The 20,438-nt window shown below is 36.4% G+C and overlaps 2 protein-coding genes and 1 long non-coding RNA gene across 6 annotated transcripts; 2 read left to right on the top strand and 1 right to left on the bottom strand.

Annotated features, from left to right (window-relative positions):
- Positions 1-343: 343 nt before the first annotated feature.
- Positions 344-13,179, top strand: LOC110794770 (DNA mismatch repair protein MSH4). Of its 2 annotated transcripts, XR_008924373.1 has the most exons (25): positions 345-599; positions 1,766-1,969; positions 2,065-2,100; positions 2,220-2,332; positions 3,364-3,409; positions 3,791-3,837; positions 4,296-4,403; positions 5,227-5,302; positions 6,020-6,092; positions 6,190-6,332; positions 6,407-6,492; positions 6,976-7,115; positions 7,212-7,351; positions 7,428-7,478; positions 8,856-8,919; positions 9,478-9,621; positions 9,716-9,783; positions 9,882-9,940; positions 10,403-10,559; positions 11,090-11,142; positions 11,222-11,320; positions 11,912-12,026; positions 12,114-12,236; positions 12,319-12,569; positions 12,648-13,179. XR_008924373.1 is itself a non-coding variant. In XM_021999730.2 (24 exons), the coding sequence occupies exons 1-24, from the start codon at positions 537-539 to the stop codon at positions 12,481-12,483; spliced, it is 2,373 nt and encodes a 790-aa protein (XP_021855422.1). In that variant the 5' UTR covers positions 344-536; the 3' UTR covers positions 12,484-12,638. The 2 variants fall into 2 exon arrangements, 1 of the variants encoding a protein (XP_021855422.1); XM_021999730.2 differs by lacking the exon at positions 12,648-13,179 and having other exon boundaries at positions 344-599; positions 12,319-12,638.
- An 846-nt stretch (positions 13,180-14,025) lies between these two features.
- On the bottom strand, positions 14,026-17,487 carry LOC110795723 (uncharacterized). Of its 3 annotated transcripts, XR_002535407.2 has the most exons (6): positions 17,383-17,487; positions 17,101-17,296; positions 16,330-16,513; positions 15,755-15,835; positions 15,060-15,140; positions 14,026-14,522 (listed from the first exon to the last, which is right to left on the bottom strand). It is a non-coding gene; the product is annotated as an uncharacterized lncRNA (long non-coding RNA). The 3 variants fall into 3 exon arrangements; XR_002535406.2 differs by having other exon boundaries at positions 14,026-14,474; positions 17,101-17,449; XR_002535405.2 differs by having other exon boundaries at positions 17,101-17,449.
- Positions 17,488-18,885: 1,398 nt separating this feature from the next.
- LOC110794763 (3-isopropylmalate dehydratase small subunit 1-like) lies at positions 18,886-19,957 on the top strand. The gene has a single exon (XM_021999718.2). The coding sequence runs from the start codon at positions 18,916-18,918 to the stop codon at positions 19,789-19,791; it is 876 nt and encodes a 291-aa protein (XP_021855410.2). The 5' UTR covers positions 18,886-18,915; the 3' UTR covers positions 19,792-19,957.
- Positions 19,958-20,438: the final 481 nt, after the last annotated feature.

Genomic DNA, 20,438 nt, shown 5'->3' on the forward strand with positions numbered 1-20,438 from the left:
TAATCGAATACTGGTCATGATGACTTCTAATGGATATTGGTCTATCACACCCCCTTGTTGGGTGGCTAGCTAAACTACCCCAAGTAAATCAATTAGCTAATACTAATCCAACACCTTAGTCTTTAATGGAATATCATTTGCAATTTGCTTTAAAATCATTGCTCACAACTTTTAAAAACTTTTAAATAGGGTAGACATTTGTTTACTCCCTGTTCTACATTTTTTCTTTTTTGAGAACAAACACTCTTTTATCTTCATGCGCTCATTCACCGATTTTTATATGATGTAAAATATCCAAGCACAATAATTTTTCAAACATATGAATCCAAAATTTACATTATATTAAATGTCCATTTTCATTTTTCTTCCTCAAAAATCCTTTTACTTCTTTCTTTATTTTCCCTTCCCTTTGTTTTCACTTCCTCCAGTAACTCAGCAGACAGCAGGAGTATAAATCCTACACACAACGCTTGGCGCGCATTTGAAAAGCGAAAGCACAACTGAGGTTTGAAGCAAAACAACTCTGAGTTGTGAAAATGGAGGATGATGGAGAGAAATCAAGCTTTGTCATCGGCATGATTGAGAACAGAGCTAAAGAGGTATATCGCTCTCTCTCTCATTTTACAAAATTGCCACCAAGTTTTATCTTCAATCATCTGCAATTTCTTCTCGCTGTCGTAAATTTTGACGATTTAGGTTTTTGATAATCCTCGAATTTTAACTTTGCTGATTATACATTTGTTTGATCGCCGATTTAGGAACGCTTTCCACCGATTTTTTTTGAGAACTCTTGATTGCGACATGAATGCATGCGATTGCAAGTGTTAGAATTCGTTGCTAGTGTTAGCGTTGATTTTAATTAGTCTCTCAATTTGTGAGAGAGCGGAATGCGAACTTCAATGCGCACTATACTTCAATTGTTGAAGAACTTTTTAAAGATTATCTAACTGTGTCTTGTACGCATGCGATTGCAAGTGTTACCACTTACAAATAGTTCCTAGAGTTAACGCATTCACTTAGATTAGTCCCTCAATTTCGGAGAGAGCTGAATTATGAATTTTTAATGATGAATGCAAAATTCAACGCGCATTATAATTTATCAATCATACAAGCAATTTAGTATTTTCGAGTTGTTTGTATGATTTGTTTTCTTAAGTTTATTTTGTGGTAAAAAGTGGTTTATCAGATGAATTAGAAGATAGAGGTCGAGCTAAGAGTTTACCGTTTTTCTTAAGTTAGGTGAGAAGAAAATAGGCAGGTTAGATGCATTCAACTTGATAGTTAAGTGGAATAGTGACTGACTAATTAATGACAGCAATGAACTTAACTGTTAGTGATAGAAGTAACTGATTCTGAGGAACTAGGGAAGTTTCTCCAGCTGTTTGTTTAGATCATCTAGGGTGTTTCTGCGAAGACTTTGCTCTTCAGGATTTCAACATTTCTCTGTCATTAATTTGGAAGTATTTCTTGTTTTATGTAATGACGGCTTTGGTTGAACTGTTCTTTGAGGATTTTCTAAGTTTATTCATCTCCTCGAGGGGATGAAGGAGGGGGAAGTGACGAGGAAGGTGTTGGGGAGTCTGTTAGTTTGTAGTACTCCGTATAACTGTTACCGTCAGAACAATAGTTTATGTGCGGACATGTCAGTTTGAGTTCTCAAGCTCGGAAGTTAGGGGATCATTGGAGTACAGTAGTTTGATGATCTATCAGACTTCTTAAACCGATAAGATGTGTGTGAAAAGTATTCTTCCATTTGATTGGACAGGTAGGAGTTGCAGCTTTGGACTTGAGATCTGCAGCGCTTCACCTTTCTCAGTACATTGAAACCAGTAGTTCTTACCAGAATACCAAGACCTTGTTGCAATTTTATGACCCAATGTCGATTATTGTTCCACCTAACAAGTTGGCTCCTGATAGTATGGTTGGAGTGTCCGTAATTGTAGACAGATATTACTCTGCAAGCAAGAAGGTGATAGCCATTATTAATAACAGTCAACTTTTTCATATCTTCTGCACAGTTTTTGTTTTTGGATCTCAATTTCTAACGAAAAGTTTTTTTTGCAGATAATAATGGCCCGTGGCTGCTTTGATGACACCAAGGTTAAACAATCTTACCCCAAAAGTGCATTGAAATATCTAGATGATTGATTGATATTAACTTTTTACACTGGATAGTGGATAGTTGGATACCTATTTCTGATGACGCCTTTATGGTCCAGGGAGCTGTCTTGGTCAAAAACTTGGCAGCAAAGGATCCCTCGGCCCTTGGTCTTGATAGTTACTACAAGCAATATTATCTTTGTTTGGCTGCAGCAGCTGCTACTATTAGATGGTAGTTTCAGTCCTCCAATTTTTTTCTGAATTTATCTTATATTTTATTCTATGCAAATTTTAAATCAAATCGAAATTCCAAAGACTTAATCTTCCATTTTTGCCTAGTTTCATTAACAATCATTCTCTTGAAGTTCATATAAACATGATGCACCCTTCTCAGTTTGATTGTGTTAGGAGTTCCCTTTCAAATATCATACGTAGTACATAAGATCCGGAAGAATAACTAATATTTGGATATTATTTGGGATGGATAATATAGTAGGTTTACTAGCTTTGAATTTGATAATTTCTGTCGGACAAGGAGTTCTAGAATTCTATCAATGTCCAACAAGTAAGAGACTCGTCTTCTCTGTTTATGAAGTTTAACAATAGCATAAATGTCAAAATCTCTCATTAAAATGAACTCCACGAACTTTCATTTCTATTTTGCTAAATTGTATAGATATGTGATCTTATGGAAGTACGTACCAAGATAAGAAAAAATGACAAGATTAGTTTTCCATTATAGATTTATTTTTTATATTCAGAAAATTATTGATCATACTTCAAAAGTCAACTATGATTTATTATAGGAATCATCAAAAGTTACAGCTTGTCCTGTGATTTTGATTTCAGTGTGTCATAGACCATTATGTCAGCTGATCCTGTACTATTGTACTCTTCTGGTTTACATATATTCTACATATCTCTGTTACTTTTGTTCTTATCAAAGTCTCTCCCCTTCGCTATTTTCACGATTCTGGTACAGCAATGTAACCATTGGATGGAGACCTTGCTATAATAGAGGGAGTATTTTTTTTTAATCAAGAAACAGAAGTAAAATGATGGAACATAAATCATTTGGTGTATGTAGGACTGGTATAGTAAATCGTAAAGCTTTGCAATGTGCTTTTTGAAGGAACCTAAGATGGCTTGAATAGCTTGTTGATAATAAACATGTACAACTGATTGGTCGTGCATTTGCACAAATTGGTGTTCCTAGAAAGGATCTTTCTGGTCTGCTAAAGAATTTATTTTGATGATGTACAGGATAGAAGGAGAGAAAGGGGTTGTTATAACTAATCATTCGTTATCGGTATGCCTTCTGTCATTTTCTTTGATGATTTGCACGTTCCGTTTTTTTTTTATCTCCGTTGGAATTTGGAAAACGAGTTAATTGCATAGCTTTTTTTTCAAGAAAATCCAACTTTATGCAATTTCCGAAATATCTTTCTTTGTCATTTGGACTTGTCTAAATATGGAGTTAATTCAGAAGTTAAGAAAGAGAGAGTCCATTGATGTGATTAATTTGATCAGTACTTCATGCTTCTGGTGCCTATTTATATTTTTTGATGAGAGGCAAATATATCACTCAGAAAGCTATTTGATGCTTCACAGTTATAGCACATTTTGCTCTGAATTCAACTTCCTCATTGGTGGTAGATAAACTCAGCTTTCACATCTTTTAATATTTCAGGTCACTTTTAATGGGTCATTTGATCATATGAGTATCGATGCTACTAGGTATCTTATTGAATCTTTACATTCCTTGTCGATCTGGTGCTGTTCTCATGTAGGGAATTGGTATTTGTTGATCAGTACATTTTTAATGGTATTATGATAGACAATGCACATACATCATTAAGAACTATATTTTCTATGTGCGCAAATCTATCTAATTGGGGTGGCAGTCCCTGATCTTTATAGTTTCAATGAGGTTATACCATTATATAAAACACTGACTGTGAACGAATGCTCAAAGGGTTCCTAAGTGTCTCAGTCTGGGAGCTATTTGCAAAAGCAAGGTTATTGATGATGGACGTTTGATTTTGGCACTGATCAACTGCATTCCATTTATAAATCATGATTTCAGAGATGAATATCTTTTTGCATTGCTCTTCCGTGCATAATATTTTCGTACTTATAATATTAAGCTGACACTTAAATCTCTGGGAATATTAACTTTTTGCATGTTATTACAGTGTGCAAAACTTGGAACTCATTGAGCCATTGCATTCCAATCTTTGGGGCACAAGCAACAAGAAAAAAAGCCTCTTCGATATGCTTAAAACAACAAAAACCACAGGGGGGTACGCTTTCTATACTTTTGTTTGTCTATGCAGTATGCCTGATTAATGATACAAATATCAACATCTTTTTTCTAATTTTCTCCTCAAATTACTTGCAAAATTCCGATGACCTTCATTATTAACTGCAAACTGTTGTTTTGGAGATGAGCATAAAAGTGAAAAGATATGATAGACCATGGAGATCTACTCTTCATTTACCTAACGGCTACTAGCAGTTTGTCCATGTTAGTTACACTGTTTCCATACATATTCAAGTCAGTGGTCTATTTCCTAAATGAAGCATGGATCTGAAAAGTATCAATGTATCATAAATCAGTATTTCGAAGGCTAGTGTGTTATGTTGATTACCTTTGCAAAAAGAAAATATATTACTCCCTCCGTCCCAGATTAGTTGTTACACTTTCCTTTCTCGTCCGTCCCAGATTAGTTGTTACACTTCTAAATTAGGAATGACCCCACAATTATTATATTGTCTTTCTCTTCCCACTAACTTTTTTTTGTCCCCACACCCTCTCTCATTCAATTAAAAAAATACCCCCACTTACTCCTATCACATCTACTTTTTCAATAAAATAACAATTGATAACCAAACAACTACTTATCACCTAAAACTTTGTGCAAAGGTAAGTGTAACAACTAATCTGGGACGGAGGGAGTATAACTGTATAGACAAGAGAGAGAGAGGGGTATCTGATCAAAAGGCCATCAGACAAAACAATGTTGGTTAATCTTGTGCAATTTCACTATACATGTAATTAATCATGAACGTCTATGGTTTTCCTCTTTATCTGCTCTTATTTAGTGTAGTTTTCTGTTTATGCAGCACTAGACTACTCCGCGCAAATCTTCTGCAACCACTGAAGGACATTGAAACTATAAATGCTCGTCTAGATTGCCTGGTTAGTGTTATATGCTAGTGTTTGCAACTAACATTTAGTAATACGATTGTCTTTAAAATTGAGTTTTCTGTGAACTTTGCTCTTTTACAATTCTATGTAGGAGCAGATTAGTGCATCATTACCTTTTTATATGTATTGGCATCTTTTTCATCGTCAGATAAACAAACATTGGACATTGAATACTTAAACAGGCATCTCTACAGACTCCCCCTCTTGTCTCAAAATTTTTGTTGATACTAGTTGACAAGAAAAACCTCGACCATAAGAAAGAAGTGTGAGAATGTTCCGTAAAGCTCCAGAAACCTAAAAGTTCCCTGATCATGTAGATTCTTAGACCGTTCTAAGAGTCCTAACTTTCCAAACTCTAAGAAAGCGTTACATGTTGGGATTTCCTGTTCAATGAGCTTTGAAATGACATATCACACATCCAAAACCAATTAGAAAGTGAAAGGTATGAGTTAGTTATCGAAACTGAGCCAAATCAGACACCTTCTTACTTACACCTTCTTACTCTTCTGACCACTCTGTACCTTTCTCCACATTCGAAACAAAATTTTCTCAAATAACAATCTCCTTGACCTTTCTACTTTGTTGCCTTTTCAAACAAGTTCATTGCTGTATCTCTTGACAGTTCAGTTTCTACTCGTTTCTAGTGGATTGTGTGTCCTGAACCCTATCGTTGACATGAATCTTTTTTTTCCCATGATTTACATCTAGGATGAATTGATGAGCAATGAACAGCTTTTCTTTGGACTGTCTCAGGTTCTTCGCAAATTTCCAAAAGAAACTGGTAAGAAAATAAGAGCAGTTATATATTTCTTTTTGTTCAGATGTTCATTGAATTGCAAATGATTTAATAATTGACTCATTTTGATGTCTATATTCAGATAGAGTACTATGTCACTTTTGCTTCAAGCCAAAAGTCACAAACAAGGTCTTGGCTGGTGACAGTGCTAAAAAGAGCCAAATAATAATATCAAGCATTATACTTCTCAAAACTGCTTTAGATGCCTTGCCGCTACTCTCCACGGTAAATTGTAATGCTTTAATAATTAATAGTATAACTTGTGCACTTGAACTTCTGCTAATCATTCATTGCTTCAGGTACTAAAAGATGCAAAAAGCTTTCTTCTTGGAAACATCTACAAGTCTATAAGTGAAAATGAAAAATATGCACTCATCAAACAAAGGTATTGCAAATTCTTTTATGCTAAAATGGAATTTATGCATAGATTGCCCCTCATAAAATGAAAAACTTTGAGTTAAATGTGCATTGGTATTGAAGTATACGTGTTACCATTGACAAATAAGACCAAAAATGGTGTTATGCAGTTTGCTATTTACTTGTAACTGAGGTGCTATCTTCTTAGCATCATTTTGATTATCTACTTCTTTTATGATCTATATTGTATTCTTGTTTACGGCATTGCAACATCCTATCCACCATTTGCAACTAACTTGTGAACAACCAACTTTAGAAGAAGTCAACCTTTTGCAACTATTTGTGAACAACCAATTCTAGAAGAAATCAAGCCTTGATTAGAAATGGATGACAAAATTTTCCACAAGCTACTGATGCATTTTCAGCAATTTAGTATGTTTGCCCGAAACTGAGAGAACTCCCCTTGATTTTATTTGGATAATCCATTTCTGAAAATAAATCTGGCTTTCAGAATTGGAGAAGTGATAGATGACGATGTAGTCCATGCAAGGGTTCCTTTTATTGCTCGAACACAGCAATGTTTTGCAATCAAAGCTGGAATTGATGGGCTGCTTGATGTTGCAAGGAGGACGTTTTGTGATACTAGTGAAGGTATTACCTGCCTTGTTTGACTGGAAAACCTAATTTACGTGACTTGGGAAATTTCTTCCACCTTTTGACCATTTAAATCTGCCCATGTCCTTTCAGCAATACATAAGCTCACAAACACGTATCGTGAAGATTTTAGTCTGCCAAACCTAAAACTTCCTTTTAACAACAGACAAGGGTTTTACTTCAGCATCCCTCAGAAAGATGTTAATGGAAAGCTTCCTAACAAGTTCATTCAGGTTCTGCATTGAAGCTTTTAACTTTTGACTTTAGATTGTATTGTACACAGCTACCTTTTCTGACTTTTAGAAGCAGGTTGTCAAACATGGAAACAATCTACACTGCTCTACCTTGGAACTTGCATCTGTGAGTATCATTCTTGATGAGAAAATATCCTTGCAGTCCATTTTTTTCTTTAGCAGAAGAATAATATATGTGTTGTGAAATGCTTTTTACTCTGGGGGCATTCTATTAGAAATGCATGTGAAGAGTATACCGCTTTTAACTCCATTGTGTATATAGTTCGTTTACCTCTGCTTTTTTTAGGTTCAAATTTTGTGTGGCTTGAGGTTTTTATATAGAAACAGAAAATTATTGAGTGGCTTGAATTGAACTATGGGTCCCTCACTAGAGATATCACTTACTTCACAGTATAAGTATGGAAAATTACTACCTGGTTAATGTGGATAACTTCCGATGCTATATAACTAGGTTGTCTAGGGTACTAAATGAGTTTTAGATGATGGCATAGATAGTGATGTAAGTCATGCAAGTGATGCAAACATAAATCAAAGTTTGTTATAGTTTATTGCCTTCTGAATCAAGTAAGTCTAGCTAAACTTGCCCGTGCATGGTGGAGCAGTCTGGCAGGTTTTTTGGTTGCTATCAAGTATTTTACATGTTGAGAAAACTAAAAAGTAAAGGTGGGTTCAAATTCTTCAACAATTTATTGGCCTCTAATAAGGCTCCTACGGAAGGTGGGAAACAGAAATCAGATCCGTGCTGGTTTCATTTCCGTTAGCACATAGGCTGTTTCAACTGGATTGTAAATAGAAAAGCACATCATTTATTCAATATCCTGATAACTTCATGTTTCCCTGTCCTGTCAACTTTTGATACTGTGGAAATGGGCATAGGACATGTTCCTTAGAATCTCTCAACAAGATTAGGAACCTATATCTTCCACACTTCAACAGGTTGTCCCAAACCTTCAGATAAAATCTCTATCCTGTCATCAACTCATCATATTTGTGTTGTTCCCCACCTTCATGTGAAGACTTCAGCTTCTGAAACTTAGTGGTTGCTCTTATGTTGGCTATATACATGTGAGTAGCTTGCCATGCTGTGAACTTCATAGCATTATGTTTTCTCTTTTCTGGCTAACAAACTATCTTCTTGCCCTCACCATGGAATTGATATATCTTTGGTACTTGGCAGTGACTCACTAGTGTTTCTTCATACAGCTGAATATTAGCTACCTTGTTGTGTGACATCAGAGTGGGGAATTGAAGCGGAACTTATATTTTACGTTTAGAAGTCTGAAATGGTTGCTTCTTCTTTGGCTGTTGTTTCAATGTAATTTTAAGTGAAGTGTACTTCTCTGTGTATAGTTGTATTGCCTGTATCCCACATTTGCACCTTTGCATTCTGGTTTCACCTATATCAGTAAATTTGTTTGAAGCAACTCTTCATTTATTTTTGCATATTTATGTCTTTTTCACGTATTGCACGTAACTTTTGCAGCTAAATGTCCGAAACAAATCTGCAGCTGCAGAGTGCTGTGTGAGAACAGAACTATGCTTGGAAGGTTATTTCTAACCCAATGACAAGTGACACACTGAAGAAATTTATTGTTACTAGTTTTATATCACTTCTAATTAAAAAGGGTAATAATATTTGCTCCTCTTTTGAAAACAATTCGAGTTCTATATCTGGTGTTCACCAAGCTATAAAAGTTAAGTAGAAGTAGATTTCCTAACTGGCGGTTTTTAGAATTTTATCCCATCTTTGTCCTTTCTGAAGAGGAATTTCTGTTATGCCCCGTTGATTCTTACAGTTTCTGATTGTACAAAATCATTGTGTCTTATTGATGACATAGAATTGCTGCTTGTAGTGGAAAACAGCCATTTCACAAAGGATCCAACCTATTCTGGATTTTACAAAGTCATTGTGTCTTATTGATGAGATAGAATTGTTGCTTGTAAATTTGTAATGGAAAACAGCCATTTCAGAAAGGATCCAACTTGTTTGGCTCTATATATTGAAAGATTCCATTAATAGTGAATAGCAAGAAAAATAAAAAGAAAATGGTTTTAATGTAAAAGATCTACTATGTGAAATTTATTCTGTTTTATACAAACCGCAGCTCTCAACAATTCCATCAGGGAAGATGTATCTGCACTCACTTTGCTTGCAGAAGTCTTGTGCCTTTTGGATATGATTGTCAATTCATTTGCTCACATGATATCAACCAAGCCAGTTGATCGGTATATTAGACCAGGATTCACAGGTAATATCATATGGTTAGCTCTGTTTTAGGTTTTCCATAAGCATTCAATTGCCAGCAGGCCCAGCAACAATGATACCATGATGTCATCTTGCAGATAGTGGCCCTTTGGCGATTGATGCTGGAAGACATCCTATCCTTGAGAGCATACACAACGACCTTATTGTATGAATATATGTAAATTTCATGTGATGGTCTCTTAAATATCTTCGTGTCCAAGAAAGAATCTAACAAGTTTTCTTTCTCCCTTCTTCTTTTGGCAGCCTAACAATGTTTTTCTTTCAGAAGCATCAAACATGGCGGTTGTTATGGGTCCAAACATGTAAGAAACACTTTTCATTAATGTTTTTCTCAGCATAGTGTTATAAAGAATGTATTTGTTCAGCCTGGGAAACCTGAAAATTATTCAGTGTCAGCGTATCATCTTTACCAGTCCTTAGGACATCAATAGAAGCTAAGACATCAAATACTGTACAGAGTCCATAAACCACAGAAAATGTAGGCATCATTGGACAAAACATGAATATGAATGACCTAGGATATTTTAGGCAGTGCTGTGGTGGACAATGACTCAAATCACTATTCAGCAAATTGGTTAATTTTCTTTCCCCTCTTTCCCTTGGAGATGGAAATCTTCCCCTGACAGTCTCATATCCAGATACATAACACGGATTTGTGTCTATCATAATGATCCTCTCTCAGAAGGACACTCCTTTATGTTTGAACAAACAGATTAGTCATAATGTACACTTTATGGAGCAATAATTAGTGTTTCCCTTTTCAGGAGTGGCAAAAGCACTTACCTCCAACAAGTGTGTCTTATTGTCATCCTTGCTCAGATAGGTTGCTACTTACCTGCTCGATTCGCTACTATAAGAGTTGTTGATCGAATATTTACGCGAATGGGGGCTATAGACAATCTTGAATCAAATTCTAGTACGGTATGATCTTTTCACAATATGGTTCGATTAATACTCCAGATATGCTTTAAAGTATTGATGTTGTGTGAATGAAGGACACCAAAACGGGTTACGTCTTCAGCATACTCGTTAGTATTATGAATAAGTTTATAGTAGTGCAGAAAATAATAAGAAAATTATTTACGCTATTGACAGCTCCCTTGATTTTCTAGTGTTGCCAAATGAGAGTTGGGAATTGGGACAGATTTCATCTGGATATTCATTGTCCTCTGTAGTACTTGCTCAAACATATAAGTTGAGTTTTTATAGTTACAAACTTTCAGTAACCATCTGGGAAAGAATGCTGAAACCCTGGCTTCCTATCCCGGAAATTAATTTCCTGTACCCTCTGAACAAAGAAATACTAGAGGCAGTAAGTTATCAGATATAAAAGACAGATTCCCCTTAATATATTGTTTTGCTAATGAGTTGTGGAAGCAGGCAAATTATTTAATAATAAAATTATTTCTTCAGAAAAACACAATCGTTTGAAGTCCTTTTCGGTTTTACAGTTCATGACAGAGATGAGAGAGACAGCATTCATATTGCAGAATGTTTCTCCAAGGTACGTACATCTGAGGTTGAATGGTGTAAAATGCTTCATAAATTGCCATGTTTGACAATCCATATATACATATCTACAGAAGTTTGATTGTCATGGATGAACTTGGGAGGGCGACTTCTTCGTCCGATGGATTTGCGATAGCATGGAGTGTCTGCGAGCAGCTGCTATCTCTAAAAGCGTAAGCAGCTAACTATTATCTTGGAATCTACTTATTCTGTGAGCTCTCATTTTATCTTATTATAGTTCTTCTGTGTTTGTAGAGTAGAGTACTAGTTAGCTCCCGTGCAAATGCAATGCACGAATTCGTTAAATTTTTTAAAAGCATGTTGGTTTTAAAAACCTACGTCAAAAAAACTGGAAACTATTGGAGTAACTTTTTTGTAGTTTTCATATTTTTGTTTTTAGTTTTTTAAGAAAAACATAAAACTCGAAACAATAAATAAAAAACGAGCCCGAATGGGTCCTATAAAATTTTGACTTCCATTGCACATAAAAGGAGTTGCATTTAAATGCAATAAAAACAATAAGAAGAATATGGCCACTTCGTAATTTACCCACAATGAATATTTTAATATCGTTATTATTTTCAAGATAATTTATTGTACAACTCAACTTATAAAAAATATTAAATAAAAAAAATACATATGAAGTTTTTGGAGGGAAAATCAACTGTGCTTTAGTATAATATATACATAGACTAGCTCAAACAGGCATATTGATCTTAAGTTATATGCGAATGTTGACTTATGCTATTCCTGCTGATCCTTAGGTATACTATATTTGCCACTCATATGGAAAACCTTTCAGAATTGGCAACCCTCTACCCTAACGTGAAAATTCTACACTTTCATGTCGACATAAGAAACAATCGCTTGGATTTCAAGGTAACAATCTGGGATATTTCAAAGATTACATATTTGTTCACTTGTATCTTTCTGTGACTAAAAAAAAAACTTGATTCATCTTTCCAGTTTCAGCTGAAGGATGGGCCTCGACATATTCCCCACTATGGCCTTCTACTTGCAGGTGTAGCAGGACTTCCCAATCCCGTAATTGAGACAGCCTCAGTCATCACTTCAAGACTATTAGAACAGGTGAGACATATTATTGTCTATTGATTTCCTCCCCTGTCTCGTAATAATGGGTTCTGTTTTTCTATATTATTGATTTATGCAGGGAGCTAAGAAAATGAAGGTGAATGAACTACAACACTATCCCGTTCAGATGCTTTACCGTGTGGCTCAAAGGCTGATATGCTTGAAGCACTCTAATCATGATGAAGAAACGATAAGAGAAGCACTTCAAACTCTCAAAGAGAGCTACCTTAGTGGCAGATTGTAGAGCTTGAGAAACGGGTGCTTCTCAAGCTCTTCCCTCTCATTGGATCTTTTGTATAGTAGGAAACTTCAGATTCGGATATAATACAGGTATAATATTAGACAGACAACTTCTCTTCCGTCAATATGCAAGGTACTTAAACTACACAAATGTTCTTCTTTGAATAGGGTGTTCCATAGAAGTTGACAAGTTTAAGGAAGTTGACAACTGCGAAGAGCCAGACTATACATAATCCATACTTCTGCCTAGAAGTTATGATGGTTGCATAAAAAAAGTTAGATAACTATACATGAATAATCCTGGGACAAACCTATGCCGAATGTAATGGATTTTATATCAACAAACAATACAGAATGGTGGGTGGTGTACTGGTGTAGCAAGGATGACTGAGCGATTGTAGAAGCAACAGGGTAGACATTTGCAATACCAGCAACAGTTGGATCCTTATTCATATTCACTCTTGATGGTTTATTTTATTATAATACTCCTTATCATTGTATGAACAACCTTGAACATATTTCACTAGGGCTCCAGGGTTTACTAGTTCATCTTTCCTCGTTGCATTCAAGCTGCAAGAAAATCAACTCACCACATTACACTCCCTACAATCTATATCTACACTTGGGTCATTGTAGTTCTTGGAGCAACACCTTGTACACAAAAATACTAGATTCAACACTAACAGGACATCTCAAAAGAACAATGTCGGAGGAATTATTAGAAAAACTCCCATATTTAATTTCAATTAGGTAGTGTTTGGATACATGGAATTGATTTGAATATGTTGAATTGAAATCTAGAATTTGAAATGTAGAAATTGAATTCCAAATCAAGTGTTTGGCAATCACTAGTAATTTCAATTCTGAATTTCAATTCCAAACCGTAAACAAAAAAAAATACTGGGAGTATTTCAAATAAATACAAATTCCTCAAATTAGTCAAACACCAAAACCATATGAAGTCAAAATTAAAAAATAAAATAGCAATCAATGAGACATAAATCATGAAATTGATTAATTAATCAACAACAAAAATTACAGTCATTACAAAAATATAAAAATTAAGATTTTCATCAAATTTGGGGGAAAATTCGATCAATGTGATCCCGATCAAACCATTTCTTCCCTCTATAAACTCAAATCATCTTGTTGTTAATTAACAATGGAGTGCCATTCGAATTTGGGGAAAATAAACCCTAACTTTTCAAATTTTATTATATCATCTTCAATCTCATCAAAGTGGCGCATGAAACCGAGAAAGGAGATGGAAGGATCAACGCCAATATAGATTGTCGATGGTGGCTGCGACGAAGCGGCGACGACATCAAGGAGGCGGCGACATTAAGGAGGCTGCGACATCAAGGTCGGAAGTGATGATGGAGAAAGAACAAGGGTGAAGAGAGAGAGAATCAATGGAGGTTGAGAGGAGGAGAGATGATGGAAGAAAGCCATCAATGGTGGCTGAGGAGAGAGAAAGGGAAAAGAAAAAAAGAACGACTTTTTTTGTTCTTCTACTGGAACAATTAGGTCAACAGAAGGAGGAGAGTAAAAAAAAGAATTTCAAATGACAACTATTTACTTTGTATTTCAAATTCTTTACAATAGCCTTATTTTTTAAAGTCTTGGATTTGGCCCAAATACAAATCCAAATACTTTCGCTTCCCAAACAGATCATTTAGCCCAATTCCATCATTTGAAATGAAATCCTTGTTTCCAAACGGGCCATTACAGGGTTTGAAATCCCACAAAGTAACTGAAAAAAATGCAAGCACAGTAACCAAAATTAACATTAGAGACACTACTGGAGATGCCTCGGGATTCTGTTCTAGAAAGACAACCTTGACCAACTCCGTAGTTTAAATTACAGTAAAAAAAATAGCCACCAAAAAAGACCCCATGAGATATCAAACAGCAAAAATCAACAGTATCTGCGGAATGATTTGGACTGGTTTCTCTTCCATGTGGCTCTGTGCGATGGCCTATTCTTCTGATGGCCTGAGCAGTGTCAACAAGGATCAATACATAATAATTGTAAGTTGAATCCTACAGATACACGACAGGCGTGAGAATCTTGCACACAAACACAGTTAAATATTTTCAGACTAAACAAAGAAAAGAGAAAGCGGGCATCAGATCTTGAGGCATTCAAGAACTCCATTTAGGAGAGGAGGCAGCAGAAACCGTAGGAACAAGAATAACAAGATGATCAACAACAACAACAACAACAACAACAACAACAACAACAACAAGAATAGCAGCAACAGCAGAGGAACAATGTCAAAGACATTGTCAACAGCAAAGCCTCAATTACCGCAAAGCGGGGTGGCTATAGCTGTAAAACAAAGATATTGTCTACAGCAGAGCCTCAACTACCGCCAAGCAGGGTGGCTTTAACTGTAAAATGAAAGACTACATTCATCATTTGCTTAAAGCAAACTCATCTATAGTGAGCCTCCTACCACAAAGTGGTGTTGGCTATACCTATAGGAACTCAAGACTAGTCATCATTTGCCCATTTCAAGAAAACAACAAAATAACCAAAGGGGGGTGGTTAAAAAAATGGGTAACCAAGTGACAAACCTCATTGATTCTTGGGTTGTTTTTGATGGCGTAGCGAGCAGTGACAACAAGGATCACTTCATAATACTTGTAAGTTGAATCCTACAGATACACAATAGGCATAAGAATCTCACAAAGTAACAGTTAAGTATTCTCAGGGTTTTTTTAAAAAAAAAAAATAGGGCATCAGATCTCGAGGCATTTAAAAACTCCATTTACACCAAAACAATTGTCCAAATGCCACATACGACATACGAACTGGTGCTAGACAATTGATTTGGGAAAGGAGCATAAATAAGCGACGGACGAAGGAGGAGAGGACACAGAAGGAGTAACAACCACAACAACAACAACAACAATAACAACAACAACAAAAACAATAGCACCAGCAACACCAGCAGAGCAACAATGTCAAAGAGATGGGGTCTACAGCAGAGCCTCAACTACCACAAAGCGGGGTGGCTACAGCTGTAAAACAAAGATATTGTCTACAGCAGAGCCTCAACTACCGCGAAGCAGGGTGGCTTTAACTGTAAAATTGAAAGACTACATTCATCATTTGCTTAAAGCAAACTCATCTATAGTGAGCCTCCTACCACAAAGTGGTGTTGGCTACACCTATAGGAACTCAAGACTAGTCATCATTTGCCCATTTCAAGATAACGAAAATAACCAAAGGGGGGTGGATAAAAAAAATGGGTAACCAGGTGACAAACCTCATCGATTCTTGGGTTGTCTTTGATGGCGTTTTGAGCAGTGACAACAAGGATCACTTCATAATACTTGTACGTTGAAGCCTACAGATATACAATAGGCATAAGAATCTCATACTGTAACAGTTAAGTATTCTCAGATTTATTTATTTTTTTGCAAAAAAGGGCATCAGATCTTGAGGCATTTAGAAACTCCATTTAATAACAACAACAATAATAATAACAACAACAACACCACCTAAAACAACAGCACCAGCAGCAACAGAAGAACAACAATGTCAAAGAGATGGTCTACAGCAAAGCCTCAACTACCACAAAGCGGGGTGGCTATAGCTGTGAAACGAAGATATCGTCAACAGAAAAGCCTCAACAACCGCAAAGCAGGGTGGCTGTAGCTGTGAAACAAAAGACTGCATTCATCATTTGCTCAGAGCAAACTCATCTATAGTGAGCCTCCTACCACAAACTGGTGTTGGCTACAACTATAGGAACTCAAGACTACTCATCCTTTGCCCATTTCAAGAAAACAACAAAATAACCAGAGGTGGTGGCTAAAAGTAGGGTAAGGACATACAAACCTCATTGAACCAGTAGGAACTGAGGACCCTAAGACCACCCAATTTGCGACCAGCACGCTCTTCGGTAACTGACCTCTTGCTACGCTGGAACTTCAGTTGTGTATTGGCTTACCATACACAACCCTTTGGCACAGGGCCTCTTACATCCACCTTTTCCCACAGGAAGACAGTAGACCACAAATCCCTAACAATTATAAGAATGCAATCAATTACTTTTCCTCTAATATCTCACCCATACTAATTGAACTTCATATAGCTAATGAAAGAATTCACACCACTCTTTATGCAATCTCACTATCCAGAGTGAAGTACAATAAATAACTCATTTTCATTGTGTAAGTACATATTTTCCAGGGCTTGAGCAAGGGACACATGGACATTTCCAATTTCAGACCATGTAACTTGATAATTGATCAGAAGCAGATCAAAATCCAAAATTTCAATCAGTTATTTGAATAGTAATCAATTAGCAGCCTAAACTAAAACTGTGAAACATTAAAGTAAAATGTCCCTTCCTTCAGCAATATCAAGAAAAACCCAGCATCTAACACAGTTAGGATTCCCATTGCACGAACAGTAACACAATTGGGGTTTTAATGAACCGAGAATGTAATAATCAAGAGCAAATGAACTACGGTCATAACAGTGCACCCAAAAAAATACGATCATGAAACCTAATATCTAACACATCAAATCATGAAAAACCAACAAAAAAAAGTAACAATTTATGACATGGGAAATGATATAAACCAAAAAAGAGAAGAGAAAAACCTGCGGCGAGCCTTGTTAGGGCGAGCTGGGTGAGTGAGTCGAATAATGGGAGGGAGTTAATCATATACCCAAATCCAACATTTGACCTTGAGAGAGAATCTCATGACATCAAACTGCTTCTTCCTACATAGTATCGGTAATTGTACGCCCCCTTTTATCCCCCCATTTGCAGAAATTTTGTATATATAAGATCAATCTGTGGGAAAGGTAGATTGGTGATTAGACAAATGCATAAAAAAAAGAGGTTTTACAGAAACGGAGGAGAGAGAAAGAGACTCGCACATAGCTGCTGATCGGAGATGATTAGGGTTTTCGCCAAGTTTGATATAGGGGCTTGGATTGGACTTTAGAGTGATCAGGGGTTTTGTAGATCAATTTTTCTTTTTAAATAAAAAATAATAATAATAAAACTCGAGCTATAAGGCGGGAACGGAAATGTATTTTGGCCCAAAAATTGCTATAGTACACTGCCAACTGGGCCTGGCTGACCCGATTACTAAGCTCATTGAGTCATTTATTTCCTTACTGTCCCATTTTTGCTCGAATTGGGTGGTCCACTGGTCCGATTGTGGATCGGCCCATATTTAACCCACCCGTTTGTGGTATAAAGGGATTAACGGACCCGAGTCATAGTTCAGGCCAGCGCAATACCCACGTAAAGATGGTCGTGGGTTGGGTCGGGTCGTGTCGGTTCGGGTCAAAAAATTAAAAACATGACCTATGCCCGGCCCAAGCCCATGGGCTTTCGTGCCTAAGGCTAATTTTGCTAAATTTAGCGTGATTTATCGTGTCGGGTCGAGTCGTGCTTTTTCAAAAAAAATTAAGGTCCAGGCTCGGCCCACGACTTCGTGCCCGTGTCGAGTCGGGTCGGCCCGCCCCACAACCATCTCTTAACCCATGATGTCGGGCGGGCACGTTCGTCACAGCGCTAGTCCAGTTGTGTGTACAGTACAAGTACTCCGTGTGTTTTTATTTTTATTTTTATGGTAAGATGAATTGGTCTATGGGGTTGAAATCTCGCACGGGTCAACTTGTCCGAGTTGGCAGACTACACTGGGAATAAAGAATCCACAAAACATTGGGAATAAAGAATTAGATCCCATGAAATGAAAATAAAACAAAGAAACAAACAAAAGAGAAAAATGTACTCCATCAATCTTGTAATTTCAATATTCTATCATTCTATTGGATGCTTAAATATTTCAATCACTATCTATCTTTAGTTCAAATAATATTCCGAGATCAAACTACTCCAACTGAAGTCGGTAGTATTACCAATTAAAAAATCCATTCATTTTATTCTCAACGTTTTTATATATCATTGTCAAACTAATTCATATACTAATACCTCTATTTCAGAAAGTTAGTAACAAGTTTTATTTCAATCTATTTTCTTTTTTTATTTGTTAACAAGTTTGTTTGATTCTATATTTGGTATACTCTCCTAACTATATTTCCATTCTTACGGTCTACCCCATACGGAGTAATTTTTACACTTAACTCTTTTTCTCTTACTTTATTTTCGTATTTCATTACTTTTTCTTACACTCATCAACCCACCATTTTACAAACGTTTTTTTTTTTTTTTTTTTTTTTTTTGACGGGACACTTTTACAAACTCTCTGCAACTTATTTAAAATTTTCGCTCACCGCACAAACACACTTTTTCATTTATCTTAATAATTGTACAAATGGTAAATGTTAACCACCTATATAACATTGGAACGACGTAGTATAAAATAAAGATATAAACAATCGTGCTCACACACATCATAACATGCACAATGAAACACAAACAACTCCATCACTCAAAAAATGAGCACGTGCAACAATTCGTTTCAATATTCGCACCACATATATAATATATTCCACACGTCTATTCTATTCTCTTACAAGTTGAACGAACAAACAAGCCTTTTTATACCAAGTCTTTTATACCAAGTCTCACCGCTCATTTCTTTGCATCCAAAACTTCCAATGGCAACCATATCGCACATTATCTCCTCCACCACCTCCACCTTCCCACCACCGCATAAACCCTCCATTCTTCCCCAACCGCCTTCATTTCTCAAGCTCCCCACCACCTCTTCAACTAAATTCCCCGCCGCCGCCACCACCACCACCAGTATTACCTCTCAAGTAAATCTAACAAGAGTCAACGCAATTCCCTCCACCTCCAACTCCTCCGCCACCACCACCACCACTAAATTCTACGGTGTTTGTTACGTCGTTCGCGATGATGTCGATACAAATCAAATCATCCCTGCTAAATACTCTGCTTTGAATCCTTCAAACCCTGATGATTACGAAAAGCTAGGATCATGTGCTCTTAGTGGACTTCCTAATTCGTATGCTGCTCTTCGTTTTGTTGAGGAAAATGGGGTGAAGTCAAAGTACTCCATTATCATCGCTGGGAATAATTTTGGATGTGGTTCTTCAAACGAACATGCGATTGCTGCTTTAAGTGCGGCGGGAACAAGAGCGGTGGTGGCGGAATCATACGGTGGCGTTTTTTTGACGATCTCGAATTCGAGTGGGGTGATTTTGGCGTTGGAATCGGAGGTTAGGGTTTGTGAGGTGTTCAAAACAGGGGATGTTGCCACCATTGATGTTGGAGAAGGGATTTTGGTTAATCGAACTACTGGCAAAGTTTACCAGTTAAAATCTGTTGCAAACGAAGATGTTAGTTGATCTTACTCTTGTAATTGTATGGAGGTGTCGAGTTTACCAGATTCGATCATCTTTTTCATGTTTTAATTGTTGGTGGAAATTGGGGGTTGACTTTTGCTTTTGATAAAAATGTGGGCAAATTAATCTCTGGAAATTTGATGATTGAATTGGAATTGTATTTAGTTTTGTAATTTGCACTTATTTTTCTATTCTTATTTTTTGGGATTTTTTGCCAAAAAGGACCTTTTATAAACGGTTTTTTGCGAGAAAGGACCTTTTATGACGAAATTGGTGAAATGGGACCTAAAACATAAATTTTTTTGTTGATTGGGATCTTTTACCGGTTTTTTGGAGTTGACCCAAGATTCAGGCAACGACTTTGACACGTGGCAACCGGAGAGTGCCACGTGTCCATTTAATGATTAAAAAAAATTGCCCAAAAAAAATGCCTAAAAAAAAAAATCGATTTTTTTTTTTGGCCCCAAATCGAATTTCTTTTTTTATGCCCCAATTTTGCGAAGAACCCTAATTTTTTCGACGCAAAATTAGAACAATTGAGGGGGAAAACTAGCAAACCTCATTCGTGTGGCTATGAATAACAATTCGTGGTAGACAATTTCAGTGACGAACTTTAAGGCAATTGGGATTTTGGAGGGAGAATTGGAGCA

Source organism: Spinacia oleracea, chromosome 6, assembly GCF_020520425.1.
Source record: "Spinacia oleracea cultivar Varoflay chromosome 6, BTI_SOV_V1, whole genome shotgun sequence".
In the NCBI taxonomy this organism is placed as follows: Eukaryota; Viridiplantae; Streptophyta; class Magnoliopsida; order Caryophyllales; family Amaranthaceae; genus Spinacia; species Spinacia oleracea.